A 17,982-nucleotide genomic window follows, 5' to 3' on the forward strand; every position below is an offset into this window, starting at 1 on the left:
ATGGAGTCTTGGTGTGGTGCTGTAGGAAAAGCACTGGACTGCCAATCACAAGGTTAACAATTCAAACCTACCATCTGCTCCTTGAAAACCCTACCCAGTGTTGTTATGAGTCAGAATTAAGCCAACAGCACTTAAAAAACAATACCAGTCTTTATAGGAGCAGATGACCAGGTTTTTTTTCTCCTGTGGAGCTGCTGGTGGGTTTGAACCTTTTAGTTAGCAGCCAAGCACTTAACCATTGTGCCACCAAGAATCCTTATAACCAGCATATGACAGAATAGGTTATTAGTTAATAGCTTGCAAAAGCACAGCCACTTACCAGTAGAGATGTAACACATGAATATACTGGTTCTCAAAGAATTCATAACTGGACGCGTCACACTCACCAATGGCTTGACCATTCTTATACCAAGTTACTTCTGGTTTGGGTTGCCCTAATGGTAAAGAAACAAGAATATGCTTCAGAAAAACCACAAAGCTACACACAAAGATGGGTAACAGGATTCTCCTAATGGAACTATGTCAGCTGGGGAACTGAAAAACTTCCTCTCACCATATAAATGCATCATTGTTGTTAAGTGCTATTGAGTCGATTCTGATCTATAATGACCATGTAAAGGTTTTCCGAAGAGAAGCTGGTGTGCTTGAACCACTGACCTTGTGGTTCAAAGTGACTTCGCAGTCCAGCGCATTAACCTACAGTGCCACACCAGGACTCCTAATGATTAATGTATCATTAATACATTCCTACTGAGCAAGTTAAGGAGCTCTGATAGCGTAGTGGTTATGAATTAGGCTGCAAACCTCAAAGTCAGCAGTTCGAAACTACCAGCTGTTCCGTGGGAGACAGATGAGGCTTTCTGCTCCCATAAAGATTTACAGCCTCGGAAACCCTGTGTAGGGTCGCTATGAGTTGGAACCGACTCCACGGCACATAATCACCACCACCAGTGAGCAAGTTCTGTGACTCACATAGTGCTGTTCTGATTGGGAGAAGAAAAGAATGTTGGCCCTAATCTCAAAGAACTGTTGTTGTTGTTGTTGTTAGGTGCCATCGAGTCGGTACCGACCCATAGCGACCTTATGCACAGAAGAACGAAACACTGCCCGATCCTGGGCCAACCTCACTATTGTTGCCACGCTTGAGTCCATCGATGCTGCCACTTGGCAGGTGTTGTTAAATCAGTTACAGCTCATAGCGACCCTCTGCACAATATAATGAAGCACTGCCCAGTCCTGAACCACCCTCACAATCCTTATGTTTGAGCCCATTGTTTCAGCCACTGTGTCAACCCATCTCGTTGGGGGTCTTTCTCTTTTCAGATGGCTTTACCAAGCCTGGTGTCCTTTTCTAGGGACTTGTCCCACCATGATAATATGTCCAAAGTACATTGCTATACTAAGGAGCATCCTGGCTATCCTTCCAAGACAGATTTGTTTGTTCTTTTAGCAGACCATGATACTTTCAATATTCTTGATCAATATCCATAATTCAAATACATCAATTCTTCTATGATTTTTCTTATTCTTTGTCTAGTTCTAGCATGCATATGAGGCTACTGAAAATAACATTGCATGGGTCAGGTACACCTTAGTCTTCAAAGTGACATCTTTGCTCTTTAACACTATAAAGAGAAAATTTGCCTAATACAATATGTCATTTGAGTTCTTGACTGTTGCATCCATGAGTATTAATTGTGGATACAAGTACAATGAAATCTTTGACAACTTCAATATTTTCTCTGTTTATCTTGGTATTATTTATTGGTCCAATTGTGGGAATTTTGTTTTCTTTACATTGAGGTGCAATCCATAGTGAAAACTATAGTTTTTATCTTCATCAGTAAGTATTTTAAGTCCTCTTTGCTTTCAGGAACCAAGGTTGTGTTAGCTGCATATTTCAAGTTGTTGATAAGTCTGCCTCTAATCCTGATATCACATACTTCTTCATATAATCCATCTTCTCAGATTATTTGCACAGCATACAGATTGATTGCGTAAGTATGATGAAAGAGCACAACCCTGGTGCATACCTTTCCTGATTTTAAACCAGACCATATCCTCTTGTTCTATTCTAATGACTACCTCTTGGTATATGTACAGGTTCCTCATGAACACAATTAAGTGTTCTGGAATTCCCATTCTTCCCAATGTTATCCATAGTTTTTTTAAGTTCCACACTATGCTCTTGCATAGTTAATAAAGCACAAGTAAACATCTTTCTGTTATTCTCTGCTTTCAGCTAAGCTCCATCTGACCTCAACAATGATATCCCTTGTTCCATGTCCTCTTCTGAATCTGGCTTGAATTTCTGGCAGCATTTTTCATTTTTAATTACTTTTAGCAAAATTTTACTTGCATGTTATATTAGTGATATTATTTGAGAATTTCCACATTCTGTTGGGTTATCTTTCTTTGGAAGGAGCACAGATATAGATCTCTTCCAGTCTGTTAGTCAGGTAGCTTTCTTCGAAATTTCTTGCCATAGATAAGTGAATGCCTTCAAGACAGTTGAAATCAGTTTATTGAAATACCAACTTCAGTTGGTATCCCATCAATTCCTAGAGCCTTGTTTTATGCTAATGTCGTCAGTTCATCTTGAACTTCGTCCTTCAGAACAATTGGTTCTTGTTCTTATGCCACCTCCTGAAATGGTTGAACATCAGCCAATTCTTTTTGGTACTATTGTAACTCTATTCCTTCCACCTTCTTTTGATGCTTCCTGCATTGTTCAATATTTTAGCCATAGAATACTTCAGTATTGCAACCTGAGGCTTGGGTTTTATTTCTTCAGTTCTTTCAGCTTAAGAAATGCTGAGAGTGTTCTTCATTTTTGGTTTTCTAACGCTAAGCCTTTCCTATTTCATTATAATATTTTATCTTCTCAAACTGCTCTTTGAAAACAGCTGTTCAATTCTTTTATTGCATCATTTCTTCCATTTGATTTAGCTTCTCTTTGTTCAAGAGCAAGTCTCAGAGTCTCTTCTGATATTTACTTTGGTCTTGTCTATCTTCCCTTTTTAGTAACCTTTTGCTTTCTTCTTGTATGTTCTTCTTGATATCATCCCACAACTCTGTGGTCTTCAGTCATTAGTATTCAATGTATCAAACGTATTCTTGAAATGGTCTCTAAATTCAGGTGAGATCTACTCAGGGTCATATTTTGACTCTTGTAGACGTGTTTTAATTTTCTTTAGCTTCTAACCTTGTTTGGACTAATGATATTGAGTTTCTCCATCATTTCTCCTTGCAGATGTAATCAATCTGATTACTGTGTATTCCATATAATGAGATCCACATATACAGTTGCCTTTTATGTTGTTGGAAAAAAGATATTTACAATGAATAAGTCATTGGTCTTGCAAATTTTTATCATGTCCTCTACACCACGGCCAGATTTTCCAACTACTGACCTTCCTCTTTGTCTCTAACTTTCGCATTCCAGTCATCAATAATCAATGCATCTTGATTTCAGACTGAAGAAGTTGGTAGAATTCTTCAATTTCATCATCATTGGCTTTAGCGGTTGGTGCATAATTTGAATAACAGTGATATTGACTAATCTTCCTTGTGTTGCTGTTCTTGTTAAGTGCCATAAAGTCTGTTCCTGCTCATAGGACCCAGTAGAGGGTTTACAAGGAGCAGCTGGTTGGTTTTAACTGCCGACCTTGTGGTTAACTGTCCAGTGCTTATCCTACAACGCCACATCAGGACTCCAGTCTTCCTTGTAGTGTGTATGTGTATCATCCTATCGCAGACACCATTGTACTTCAAGATAGATCTTGAAATGCTGTTTTTGATGATAACGCAACACCATGCCTCTTCAATTTGTCCAATTCAAAATGGCCTATACCAGTCCATTTCAGCTCACTAATGTTTAGGATACTGATCTTTATTTGTTCCATTTCATTTTGACAAATATTTTCCTTCTGGCAGAAAAGACAGCCCTAAAAGTTACAGTTTATGGACTCCTGGTGTGGCACTGTAGGATCAGCACTGGACTTCAAACCAAAAGGTCAACAGTTCAAGCTCACCAGCTGCTCCCCAAAAACCCTATACAGGATGGCTTTGAGTCAGAACTGACTAAATGGCACTTAACAACAATAGGATATTAACCAGTGCTCTACCTAACCAAGCAGTTTTATCCTAACATTCCTTTATTAAATTGTCTATAAAGTCTGGGTCCTGGTATGGCACTGTAGGGTAAACACTGGACTGCCAACTACAAGGTTAGCAGTTCCAACCCTGCAGTCGCTCCTTGGAAACCAGGTTGCTATGAATTGGAACTGACTCTAGGGCACCTAACAACAACAAAAAATGTTAGTACCTCAAATATTCTTTGGCCAGGAAAGTCTTTAAAATGTTCACTTCACAGTCATTTGCATGTCATTTTATCTTTTTGAAAATTATATTTTCTCAGGGCGCAAAAGGTAAGCAACTGTTATGGTACAAAAGAGAAAAGAATAAAGTGGATTATCAAATGTGATTGTTTTCTGGAGCACAGTGGAGTTTAGAATGCTGATTTCCAGTATGCTGCTGTGCATATCACAGAAATTGACCCATGTACCTTTCTTCACAAGGGAGTTGTACTTCCCTGGTCTCATTAACCAGATGTTATGCTAATAGATTGATCTGTAAAACACCAGGAATTCCATGCTGCTCTTGGGACTCCCTATCCCCCAGCCCCTTGTTATAGAGCAGGACTCCTGGTGTGGCTCTATAGGATAAGCACTGGACTGCGACCCACAAGGTAGGCAGTTCAAGCCCACCAGCTGCTCCTCTGAAACCCTATATGAGTTGATGTAAGTTGGAACCTACTCCATAGCACTTAACAACACAGGGCAGGACGGTTTTCGGTATATCACCTGTCTCCTGGTCATGAAGAATCCACTAAAATGTGTCATATGCCCAAGGAGAGACTTGTCTTTAGAAGCAAATACACCAGTCAGTCAAGGAGCATTCGTGTGCTTCTGTTTTTATTTATCCTGTGAATTTGTGACAAGCAACCTCAGATATAAGGAATAAGATAAGGACTCCATGTTTTTGTAAGGTCATAGGAGTCCTGGCGTGGCGCTGTGAGATAAGACACTGGGCCTCAAGGTCGGTTTGAACTGCAAGGTCCGTGGTTCAAACTCACCAGGAAACCCTAGATGTGGTTGCTATGAGTTGGAACCAACTCGACAGCACTTAACAACCGCAACAAAGAAGGGGAGAAACTAAAAGAGGTTGGGAAGTAACTAGATAAAAATCAGCGAGAGCTATACTAGGGGTAGGGTCTGCATATGCTCAGTTCCATCCCACCCTACCCCACCCATGTCTTGTTTTGTCTTTGGTCTCCTGGCTAAAGCTTATGCCATGAATGAGCTTTTTGGCAACTCTGAGTGCTGCTCCTACTCTTCTTCCAGGTAGATGCTCAGCAGACAGTCCCCGGAGTCAGGGGCAGACAAGCCCACAAGCAAGAACCTGTTCTTCCCACCCCTGCATGACGGAGTCTCTTACATGAATAAACCATCAAAAATGGACTTCCCTGAAAACTCATCAAGGAGATTGAGTAATACATTCCTCCCTATTCTTATCAGCCCCCTGTCCCCTTTCAGCAAGTTTTGATTGGATTCCTCCTTGTTGTTTTTGTCCTTGGATGCTCTCAAATTGGTGACTGACTCATAGTGACCCCAGGCACAAGGAAACTTGCACCTTCTCCATGATCTGTGGTGGATTGGACCTTTGGGATCCTTAAGGGTTTCATTGGCTTATTGTCAAAAGTAGATCAACAGGTCTTTCTTCCTAGTCTTAGTCTAGAAGTTCTGCTGCAACCTGTTCAACATCCTAGCAACATGTAAGCCTCCACTCACAGACAGGTGGTGGCTTTGCCTGCAGCACACTGACTAAAAATTTAACCTGGAGTCACGAAGCCATCAGGTCCACAGATTCCTTCTTGCTCCTTTTTTGGGTATGTGATTTTGGGGGCGAGGGGGAGGGGCAGGTGTGGGGTGGAAGTATACATAACATGAGGAGTGCAGTGGCTCTGTAGGATAAGCACTGGACTGGGAACCACAAAGTTGGCAGTTTGAGCCTACCAACCACTCCAAGGGAGAAAGATGAGGCTTTCTGTTCCTACGAAGATTTACAGCCTTAAAAACCCTATACAGCAGGAGTAGGGAACCTTTTTTTACCGCCACTATTTATAACATCATTTGCAGACTGTGCAAAACTATTAACTTAAAAATTAGACTGCTATATTTTGTCAAACATTTAATTAACTCACCCCTTGGAGTCCTGGTGTGGCGCTGTGAGTTAATGCGCCGGACTGCAAAGCCGTTTGAACTGCAAGGTCGGCAGTTCAAGTTCACCAGCTGCTCCTCGGAAACCCTATACAGGGTCACTATGGGTCAGAACCGACTTGACGGCACTTCACAACAAAAAACAATGTAATGGCTCTTTGCAAATCCTATACAGGGTCGCTATGAGTCAGAACTGACTCCACAGCACTTAATGATAACAATGTTGATGGTTGGAATTGCGGTTGCCTTGCCAGGGCCAGACCAAATGATTTCTCAGGCCTTCAGACTGGACGTTCCCCACCCCTGCTATAGAGGGTCATTATAAGTTGGAACCAACTCAATGGCACTTAACAGCAACACACGTAATATACATGAGCTGAGTCAGGGGAGCATGTACCGACCTCTTGGGCTCTACTTTTCCATTCCTATGCTTTCTAATGACTGTTTTTTTCCTCAGTGTAGTATAGATCTGAATAATCAACCAGAAGAGAGACTAGTGTAGGGAAGTGGTCTCATCTTACCTGTGGGTTTTTCTCCTTTCCCCTTCCACTTACTGGAAACCTCACCCTCACAGCCCACCCTTGCTTTCTGAGCCTACCTGCAGATGGCGACTGGGTTAGAATGTGGTTGGAGTCAGAAGCCAAGGTTAGGGTACACTGGGGCTTCCTGGAAAAGCATGGAGGCACCACACTAAATGCTGGGGATGAACTGTGGCTCCCTGTGTCAGAATGACTATGGATGAGCAGGGACAAAGGAAGGAGGCTTAGGGGCTGTGGGGTCCATGGAAAAGTGATCCTATGAACCACCAAGAGAGCACAGCAGGTCTGAGTCTGCCTGTCTTACACACATCTGCTTGTAACGTGGGCCCTTCATCCTTCTAGGTTCTGGCAATTTATATTTCAGGAGTGTCCCTACCATCCCCTAAATTAGAAGGGTGTCTCACTGTGCCTACATTGCTTAGACAAACAATGTGGTATATGCTGAGCACTTGCTTTCCTTCTGGGAGTCTGAAATTTTCGTCCATGCTAGGCAGAGGGTACCTGTGTGACTTGTTGCTGTTGTTAAGTGCCGTGGAGTCGGTTCCGACTCATAGCATCCCTGTACATGGTTTCTGAGGCTGCAAATCTTTACAGGAGCAGAAAGCCTCATCTTTCTCCCACGGAACGGCTGGTAGTTTCCAACTGCTCATCATGAGATTGGCAGCCCGATTTGTAACCACGACACTACCAGAGACTAGCCCCCAAGAGAAAGCCAAGGCAGTGAGTCTGTAAAGAGCGTCTGTGGTAGGCAGCACTCCCCTACATGTTGTGACAACCCTTGGCTGACTGAATCAAACACGTCATGTGTGTCTCCCCTCTGCCCATGAGGTGTCACTTGGGTCCTTATGTCCACTTTTCTCTGGATTTCGCCCATGTCCCTTTTTCCCTCATGGCAACCTCAGAGTAGAACTATGCTCCATAGGGTTCTCAGTGACTCATTTTTTTGGAAGTGAATAACTGGGTCATCCTTTGGAGGCATCTCTGAGTAGACCAGAATCTTCAGCCTTTCAGTAAACAGCTAATTCTGTTAACTGTTAACAGTACCCTGAGGTAAGTTGGAATGGACTAGATGGCACCTGGTTCCCTTTTCCCTTGGCTTATTTAAGCATTATATCCTTTTGCTGTAAAACCAAAACAAAAAACAACTTTGGGGTTTATTGAAAAAAAAAGCTTTGTAGTAATGATGATTGAGAAAAAAGACAGAAAGACAGCTTGGTCCTGGGCTTGGAGTTCACATATATTTCTGAGGTGGGCTCTTCTCTCTGTACTTAGAAAAGGGGATTACTGGAAAGAGGGGTTTCCCCACTATCCTCAAGAAAGACCACCATTGTTTTTCTGATTCTAACAGTAGAGACATACTGAGGCAATTATTTTGTTTTTTATCCCTTCTAATGGTAAATCCTTTTACTTTTGGGGTTACCAGCACTTGATCTACTCAGACTGATTTAATCTTCGGTTCTCCAGTTAGGGGAATTCCAGTCTCCTGCTTTTCCACACAGGGTCTCTCTGAGTCAGAATCAACTCGACAGCTGTGGGCCTGGGTTTTGGTTCTGGTTTTGGTTTGGGCTTGTCTCAATTTTAACCATTTCACCGCTTATTAACATGCCTGAAGAAGGTACGCAGGCAGTGGGAAGACTAATTTACCCGGTTTTTGGAACTCAGTGAAAAATTGCAGAGGTTCAAGAGATTGTCTGTGGTGACGTAATTCCTGTCGCTCTCTGTCCCACAGGAAGTGAAGAGTAGATGGTGTAGCAAGGCAATCAGGGTGAAAGGTACCTTACCAAGAGCTACCCCATGAATTGAGGAAGGCCACTCAAATGTGTCCAGGAAGTTTCTCGAACAAATCATTTAGGAAAAAAACAATAGAGGATTTAATTGCTCAGTCAATTACTCAGAGCAAACTTCCAAGGTAATTTTCCCAAATGATGTTTCACCAAGGCCTGTGTGAACTCAACCAAAGGCCTGGTCTGCAGGGAGACTTGGCATTTAATGAGCCAGGAATGGTTACCAGAAATGATGCAGCGAAGCACGATGTCTGACTTTTCAGGCACCTTCTGGGAAAGCAACGTCGATAAGAAACAAAGCGTGCATCTTGGGGGCACTCCTACGCCGGACATCCTTTCATGCCACGTGGATCTGGAAAACAGAAGTTCCCAGCATCACCATTTATTCTGGGATTTCTCTGGCCTTCCTAGGAATCCAAGAAGTCATGTAGCCCCATTCATGACCCTTAGGGAGAGAAAGAGGAATTGCTAAGTGGTACATAAGGGTGTGTGCTTGACTACTAACCAAAATGCTGGTGGTTCAACCTTCAACCACCTGGGGGTACGACTAAAGAAAGGCCTGGTGATCTGCTTCCAGATGGTCACAGCCTTGAGAACCCTACAGAGCACAGGCCTATTCTGCACACATGGGGTCACCATGAATCAGAACCAACTCAATGACAATCATTTGGAGATCTTTTATTTACAGAATGGGCATGGAGCACTGAAGTTCAGGACAGCAGGAAGATATAAAGTCCTAACCAACAGCTTCCCAACCTCAGCTACTGATATTTGGGCTGGAAATGTCTTTGTTGTACAGTGTCTCCCTGCCAGGGCCCCTCAGCATATTTTAGGATGAGCAGCAACATCCCGGCTTCTACCTACTAGAGGCCAGCAGCATCCTACCAATCATGACAATCAAGAATGTCCCCAGACATTGCCAAGTGTCCCTTTAGGGAGAGTCTCCATTGAGACTCATTGGGCCTATGTAGATCCCTGCACATCCAGAGTTGAGATTGAATGGGAGGATTGTTTGAACTTAAGCCTGGAGATCTGACGGCGCGCGCAGAGGGTTAAGTATTGGGTAGCTAACTTCAAGGTGCATGTTTCAAACCCACCAGCCCCTCCGTGGGAGCAAGATGAGGCTGTCTGCTCCCATAAAGATTTACAGTCTCTGAAACCTTGCACAGTGTCACTATGAGTCAGAACCAACTTGAAGGGAGTGAATTTGGTTTTGGGTTTGGGAGGATAGTACCATTTCTTCCCACTTCCTCTTTCTTTCTCTTCTTAAAGTAAAAATCTTTTTATGTTGGTCTCAGAAAGGTACATATGCATTTTTACCTCTAAAGACAGGAGTTTTAACATTAAATTATATGAATCTCCAGGTTTTAATATTGGGAGATTTTAGTACTGGGGAAAGCTTCTGCTCCTTGTGAGCACCAGCCCCAGGTGCCCAGGGGAGGACAAAGACCTGGGTAACAGTTTTGATGGGAGCATTTATTTATTGATGCAAGTAAACATTAAACCCCTTATTAGTCATTAGGTATGTTATTTCATTTACTCTCTTTTAAACTACCTACTGTTGTTGTTAAGTGCTGTCGAGTCAGTGCCAACCCATAGCAACCCTGTATAGGGTTTTCAAGAAGCAGCTGGTAAGCTTGAACCACCAACCTTGTGGGTCAAACCAACTTTGCAGTCCTGCTCATTAACCCACAGCCTCACACCAGGACTCCTTAAAGTACCTACAGGATGGTTATTAATATCTCCTACATCTTCTAGATGAGAAACCTGAAGCTCAGAAACGTACAACTTCCTCCATATCACAGCTCAAGTGGTGGCTGTCCCCGGGCCATCATGTGTGGTTGTAAAAGTTGTACACCTTTCACGGGAAAGTCGTCTTCTGGATTTGTATGGTGCACAGCATGCTTAGATGTGTGGCAGTCCTAAGAACCTAGTCTGCCTGGGTGTAGAGGGTGCTCCCCACTCTACGGACCTTCTCCTCTGTGGAGCCACAAGCTTGTAAAGAGCATGGAGCTCTACGCAGGCAGCAGCAGCCCTGTTCCTGCTGAACTGAACTATCAGCTCCTGCCTACCATGGGGCTCAGCAACAGGAAAGAAGCACACCTCCACAGAATACACGGAACATAGTCTGTTAGAAGGTATAAGTGGCGAGTTCCCAGGCACTAAGGGTCCTAAAACAGAAGCCTGAGCCAAGCCCTGGTGGGAAAGGCTGGATCTCAAAGGCTACATTTGTCTTGCAGATTCTGACTCATAGTGGCCCCATGTGTCAGAATAGAACTGTGCTCCATAGAGTTCTCCAGAAACAGAACACCAGGCTTTTCTTGCAAGGTTTTATGGGTATCAGTAACAGCTTCTTAACCCCTGAGTTGGAGTCCTGGTGTGTTGCTGCGGGTTAATGCTCTGGACTGCAAGGTCAGTGGTTGAAGCTCACCAGTCACTCCTCGGAAACCCTATACAGGGTCACTATGGGTCAGAACTGACTCGGCAGCACTTAACAACAACAGCAACCATTGAGTTAACTCCCCTCCCTTCTCTTTCTTCCCACTTTTTCACATTGTTTCTGAGACCCTGAGATACAGGTTACCAGTCAATTTCACTGATAACAAACCAAGGTTCCAGCAACAACTCCAGACCTCTGCTGAGTGGGAAGTGAAAGAAAGGTGAGGTAATTAGGTGGGAGCCAGACCATGTTTAAGAACCTTGGCCTTCATAAGAGATCGGCTGGTTTTGCAGGACCTAGTTGAAAATTGAAACAAGGACTTCTCATTTGTATATTGTTAACCATTTCAAGAGCATTAAACCAAGCATGAGGCCCTTCTGAGCGTGACCCATTAGCTTGTCTGCTTGGTAGACACAATCCTTAGAACATTCTGCTCAAAAATGTCTGCCATTCCTTACAGCTTAGACCTCTGTTACTTTCACTCCATTCCCTTAACCTTGAGATGTTCTGTTTAGAAATATGGCGAGTCCTTGATGAAACAAAAAAAAAGTCATTCCCAAACTGTCCCTACATGAAACACTCAAACTCTCAGTATGTGTCAGTGTATAAAAACATTAATTGGGGGGGAATGCAATTCTTCCCCTTCCTGAGGAAGACTGTGAGCAGGGAGTCACTTCCTGCTTAGACTTGAGGTGGAACTAAGCCGCAAACTGGGTGGAAAGAGCTGAGAAGTTGAAGAAGTTACCTGTTAACATCAACACAGGAAGAAAACTGCTTGGGCATGAGGAACTCACATGGGCTGAGAGAGACATTTGAAGATCTTGAAAGGGGCTAGGATAGGTACAACAGAGATTGAGACGAGGCTTTAAACATTTTTGCTTTGTGATTACAAATTGGATTGTGAGCTCTGGTAGCGAAGTGGTTATAAATCAGGCTGCTAACCTCAGAGTCAGCAGTTCGAAACTACCAGCTGTTCCGCGGGAGAAAGATGAGTCTTTCTGCACCTGTAAAGATTTACAGCCTCGGAAACCCTGTGCAGGGTCGTTATGAGTCAGAACAGACTTGACAACACTTAACAATAAAGGATTTAACTGCATTTCAAATTCCTTTTGGTTCTAAGACTTTTTTGAAAAGCGATTGTACAGAGTCTGGACCACATGGAGTATCTGGTTAACCTGGATTGCATTTAAGGATCATAAAACACTCTCTCTGATGATGGGAAATTAATTGCACAGAATAGGAAGAAATTACATATGCATGATGGCAGATTATATTACAAATTATGTTACAAATGCATTCAGTGGTTGAATCAGAGAGCTCCAATAAGTATAATGAGGTCAAATTTGGCATATAGTCTTTATTTAGAAAATATAATAATGTGTATAAGGAGCCTTGGTGGTTGTGTGGGTAAAGCACTGAGCTGCTAACTGCAAAGTCAGTGGTTCAAACCCAACAGCCGCTCCTAGAAAACCCTATACAGAGTCACATGGGTTGAAACCAATTTGACAGCACTTAACAACAACAACAACATAGGGTTGTTGGCAGCATAGTGATTCTGTAGGATAAGCACTGCACTTCGAATCACAAAATCGTCAGTTCGAGCCCAAAGAAAGATGACGCTTTCTGCTCCCACAAAGATTTACTGTCTCAGAAATCTTATACAGTGTCACTATGAGTCGGAACCAACTGAGCCACACTTAACAACAACAACAGGCTCATTATGAGTTGGAATCCACTCGATGGCAGTGGATGTTTGCTAGAAAGATATTCCCACCTAGGCTGAAAAAAGTATCTTTAAAAAAAAAAATTTTTTTTTAATAAAAACTTTTATGATACCCATTTAAAACAAGAATGAAAATGTTTAAAGAAAATCTTATGAGTGTTTCTGAACATGATATGAGTACATGAAAAAGCAAGCATGAATGGTAATCTAACAGTGTTTGGAAAACCAAGAAAAACGAGGCCTTAATTGCTGAAGAAGGATGGAGTTAACCTTACAAAGCATGTGGAGGGTGGGAGAGTTTGTCTGAAAATGCCAATGCCGTCACTCAGCCTGTTGTGGAGGGTCAAGCTGGTGATGAAGGTTAAAGCTTGGATTTGATTTGAGATGTTAAAGACATATTTCTCATAATTATTGAGCAAGTACTTTTAGGGCTGAATGTAAGCATAAAAGCACAAGAGAAAAATCTATATCCAATTAAAATTTTTTTTTGTATTTCAGAATTAGCACTGCAAATGATAGATAACGATCTACTATCCTTGAATTAGTAATAAAATGGAGAGGAAAGACTGGCAGAAATCTATCAGTGTGACTCCAAGTTAGAAACACCGGCTTGTCTGGCTTGTTGACCAATAGTAAAGCCAATACCTCTGACAATACTTCTTTTTTAAAAAACAGCTTTGTTTTTGCTCCTGCTGCTTTTGTTGTTACGTGCCCCTGGGTCAGTTCAAACTCACAGTGACCCTGTAACGGGTTTCCGAGGCTGTAAACTTTGTGGGAGCAGAAAGCTTCATCTTTCTCCCGCAGAGCAGCTGGTGGCTCAAACTGCTGACCTTGTAGTTCTCAGTCTAGTGCTTATCCTACAGAGCCACCCTGCTGTCATTACAGCTTTATTGATATATAATACACATACCATACAATTCATCCATTTAAAGTGAACAATTAAATGACTTTTACTATATTCATGGAGTCCTGGTGGGCGCCGTAGGATAAAGCACTGGACCACGAGGTCGGTTTGAACCACAAGGTTGGCAGTTCAAACTCACCAGCTGCTCCTTGGAAACCCTATACAGGGTCGCTATGAGTCAGAACTGACTTGACAGCACTTAACAACAACAACAACAACAACAACAACATATTCATAGAGTTGTGCAACTATCACCACAATAAATTTTAGGACTTTCGTATTACCTCCCAATTTCCTCCCTTCCTTTTCCCTCTACCCTTCCAAGACGTAGGTAACCACTAATCTGCTCTGTCTCTATGGATTTGCCTGTTCTAAATATCTCATGTAAGTAGAATCAAACACTAAGATACACAGTCCATCCGTGACTGGCTGCTTCTAGTTAACATACTGTGTTCAAGGCTCAGTCATGTAGTGGCAGGTATCTGTGCTTGGCTCCTTTTTATTATTGTCTATCTGCAACACTTCTTAAGAACAACTTTCAGTGAAGAGTGATGATCATATTGACTCTCCAGGGAAGAGACTCTCGTGTCTGAAAAACTCCCCTGACCAGAAAGCTGTGGACCAAACCTAGGTTTTGCACCTGCCATAGATAAATCTACACCTAGGTCTGCCATCTCCCTAGTTGAGGTATTGTGCCTGTTTCCTCATCTGTAAATGAAGATAATGATGCTTATTTCATAGATTGTTCTAAGGATTCAAAAACGTGTTTAAATTGCCTCGTTAGAATCTGTTACATAACTGGTAACACTTTAAGACAAAAAAGACTGCATTTGGTTCAGACAGTTTCCTTTTCTACTGTGGGTTATCATAATGACTTTTCAAAGTGATGTTCTAGTTGATAGCTGAAAAGTTCTCCTGGCATAAATCTTAAAAGCTTGCGAGCAGTCATTCATTGTACAGTAACTGGTCTCTGTTTGCCTACAGCAGTAGAGGAAGAGGAGGAAATGGACTGGATGACTAATTGCCTCCATGAACAATGGCCTCCTTTGCCCTGAGACCAGAAGAACTGGATGGTGCCTGGCTACCATTGCTGAACATTTTGATCAAGGATTCCATGGAGAAATCCTGATTAAAAGGAGGAAAAGGAAAAACAAAATTGCAAATTCTCACAGTCTTCACATCATGAAAGCTGATGGGTCCCTGAAACTCTTGCCCTGAGATCATCCTTAAACCTTAAAAAAAAAAAAAAAATCCCCTGATACCTTCTTAAAACCAAACATCAGTTTAGTTTCACTAGTAAAGGATGTGTCCCTTAAGCATTATGCTCTTTGAAGATCTACATAGGATCAAGTTGACAACAGCAACTCGAAAGATTAGCTAGAAACCTTAGGGGACAGTGAGTTTATGTTATTGAGAGAAAAGCAACTTAGGAACCATGAGAATAGCTCATGGTTCCCCACTCTGAAGAATGTAATCAATGTCCATGAATTTTGCATGTAGAAACTATCGATTGAGTGTATGTTTTGCTGTATATGGTCTCAACAACAATAGAAAAATATTTTAAGTTCTCCTGGTATAATATTCACCTGTAATAGTCATTTGTTGTTGTTGTTGTTGTTGTTGTTAGGTGCCTTTGAGTTGATTCCAACCCATAGAGACCCTGTATAGGGTTTCTTAGGAGCCACCGGTGAGCTTGAACCACCGACCTTGCAGTTCAAACGGCTTTGCAGTCTCGCACATTAGCCCACAGCGCCACATCAGGACTCCCACAGTGCCACACCAGGACTCCAAGGCATTAATCCTCCTACGCCCATTCCTGGGGTCCACTGCTGTTGACTGATAGAGAGGGAAGAAAAAACAAATCAACCTGCCAAGAATTGGGTTGACGTAGAAGGCATGTGTCATCTGTGACTCCTCCCTAGATACTTACTTCCTGATAGTGCTGCCCCACACATTAAAATACTGAGAAAGATACTGTATTTGACTCATGGAGTTCATTTACCACATACCACAGCCACGGGGTACTGACTGTACTCCGGCAAGAGAAAGGACAGTTAAGTCAGGACGTGGTTCATGTTTCGCGGTTTCCTCTGAAGATGAGAACCTTTGACGACAGATTTACTCTTTCTCTACCAGAGATGACTAATCAATATTGAATTATTGATATTAGAGGAGGGGTCCAGGCCAGGGGAAGGCTTCTGAGACAACCTTGGAGAGACAATGTGTTAAATAAAAAGGACACTGTATCTGCCTGCTGTTTAGTTGTATAGCTCAGGACAAATTTCTTTGTTTCTAAACTTTGTATTTGCTTCAAATGATACAGATTCTAAATAGATGCAGGTATATCCTTAAGAATTCATGTAAAGTCTCTTACAAGCACTGTTCTTCAAGCTCAGTACCAGAGGAAGGACTTGGACTTGGTATCTCCAGACATTTTTCTTTTAATTTTACATTCAAGGGTAAATCAAAAAGTATTGTTACAAAGTCATAGACACCTTTATTAAACAAACAAAAAGCAAAATGTAAAGAAAGCTATTGTTTTTCGACATAGCTTACATTTAGATCTACACACTTTTGAAGGCGTGTTTCCATCTCTTCTAGCCTTTCCCTGAAGGAGCCCTGGTTGTGTAGCTGATTACTAGTTGGACTGTTAACTGTAAGGTAAGTAGCTCAAATATGCCACTTGCTTCATGGGAAAAAGATGAGACTTTATGCTCCCATAAAGACAGCCTCGGAAACCTGTCAGGGTCGCTCTTAGTCTGAATCAACTTTGTGGCAGACAGCCACCATCACCAACAACCTTTCCCTGAGGATGTTTGCGCTCTTCCATTTACACCATGACAAAATGGCAGTTTGGAATCCTCCCAGATAAATTGTTTTCCTTTTAAATGTTCTTTGAGTTTTGGAAACACAAAAAAGTCTGAAGGGGCAACATCAGGGCAGTTGGATGAATGGGGTAAAGTTTCTCAACAAAATTGCTACCCTCAAAGAATGTACAGATGCTCATTGCAATGGAAACAACTTTCTCACCAAAACATTTCTCAATTTTCTTGAGACTTCTTCATAATAGACCCCCATGATCATCCTGTGACCTTCAAGAAAAATCTATCAAGATAACCACTTTGGAATTCAAAAACAATTGTCATAACCTTCTGAGCTGACCTCTCTGCCTTGAATTTAACTGACCTAGAAGATCCCCTTGGAAACCACTGGGTTGTTTTGTTTTTTTAACTTTTGTTTTTTTAACACCCTAAAAGATTAAGGTAAGTCTGTTTGACAGAATTTGTTTACAAGTGCCCACAGATTGCAGAGAGATGTTTAATTTTGTTTGGAATAAATCCATGCATGTACAGGAACCAGAGCCCTAGTAGTGATACTTGTTACTTAACCTCCAATAGAAACCCACTGTCAGCAAGTCGATTCCTACTCGTAGTGACTGATACAGCGTTTCCAGACTGTAGATTTTTTAAAAAACTCCATGATACTTTTATTTTTTTAAGATTTTATTGTGTAAAGTGATAGTTTACATGGGAGAATATGGGTTTTACACTCATCCTATATTATTTCATTTCATTGCAATGATTACAATCTCTTCCATGCATCATCATTCAACAGTATTGCTTCTATTCCTTCTGTTTTGGGGTTTGTTTATTTTTATTTTTGGATGTACACAAAAACACTCAGGAATATATAATCATTTAAATAACCAAATGGCACATTCTGCAAGCCTGCCTCCTGGCCGCCAGCACAGAGTCTTTCTCTTTCCATGAGTCTAGAGTCCTCAGCTGCTCCCTCTCTCCATGCCCTCATCTCTGCCTCCATCTCTGGTATCACAGCTTCTCTGGATAGGGTCCCACATTCTATTCCTGCTCTTCTCCCTTGATGGTCCTAGGGTCCTCTGTTCCTGGAATGTAAGATTAACTACTCCCCACTTTATGTTACAAAACTTCTACCTTTACAGTTGTGACAATCACAATTACAGACTGTAGATTTTTATGGGCGCAAACCAGCCTCATCTTTCTCCCTCGGAGCAAGTGGGAGGTTTGAACCATAGACCTTGTGGTTAGCAACCCAATGCCTAACCCACAGCACCATGTATGATATTAAATTACATATGTTATGCAATTGGTTTGTTTGGCTTAATAATAAGTTTTGATAGTCTTACAATATCAATCCAATCCACTTTTTAAATAGATATTAGTATTACATAGTCTGGCCAAACCAGTTGTCATCAGTTGGTCTGACTCACTACCCCCCATGTGTGTCAGAGAAGAGCTGTGCTCTACAGGGGCTTCAACACCTGTGATGTTT

At 42.0% G+C, this 17,982-nt stretch overlaps 1 protein-coding gene across 1 annotated transcript in view; it reads right to left on the reverse strand.

Annotated features, from left to right (window-relative positions):
* The window catches only part of ALPK2 (alpha-kinase 2), a 133,742-nt gene extending 124,805 nt beyond the window's left edge, over positions 1-8,937 (reverse strand). The window contains exons 1-2 of the mRNA XM_006837571.1: positions 8,829-8,937; positions 320-434 (exon numbers count right to left, since the gene is read on the reverse strand). Coding sequence (XP_006837634.1) covers positions 320-434; positions 8,829-8,937 — 224 coding nt within the window. The remainder of the gene's footprint in view (positions 1-319; positions 435-8,828) is intronic.
* Between the last annotated feature and the right edge of the window lie 9,045 nt (positions 8,938-17,982).

This window comes from Chrysochloris asiatica, unplaced genomic scaffold (genome assembly GCF_000296735.1).
Source record: "Chrysochloris asiatica unplaced genomic scaffold, ChrAsi1.0 scaffold00021, whole genome shotgun sequence".
NCBI lineage: Eukaryota > Metazoa > Chordata > Mammalia > Afrosoricida > Chrysochloridae > Chrysochloris > Chrysochloris asiatica.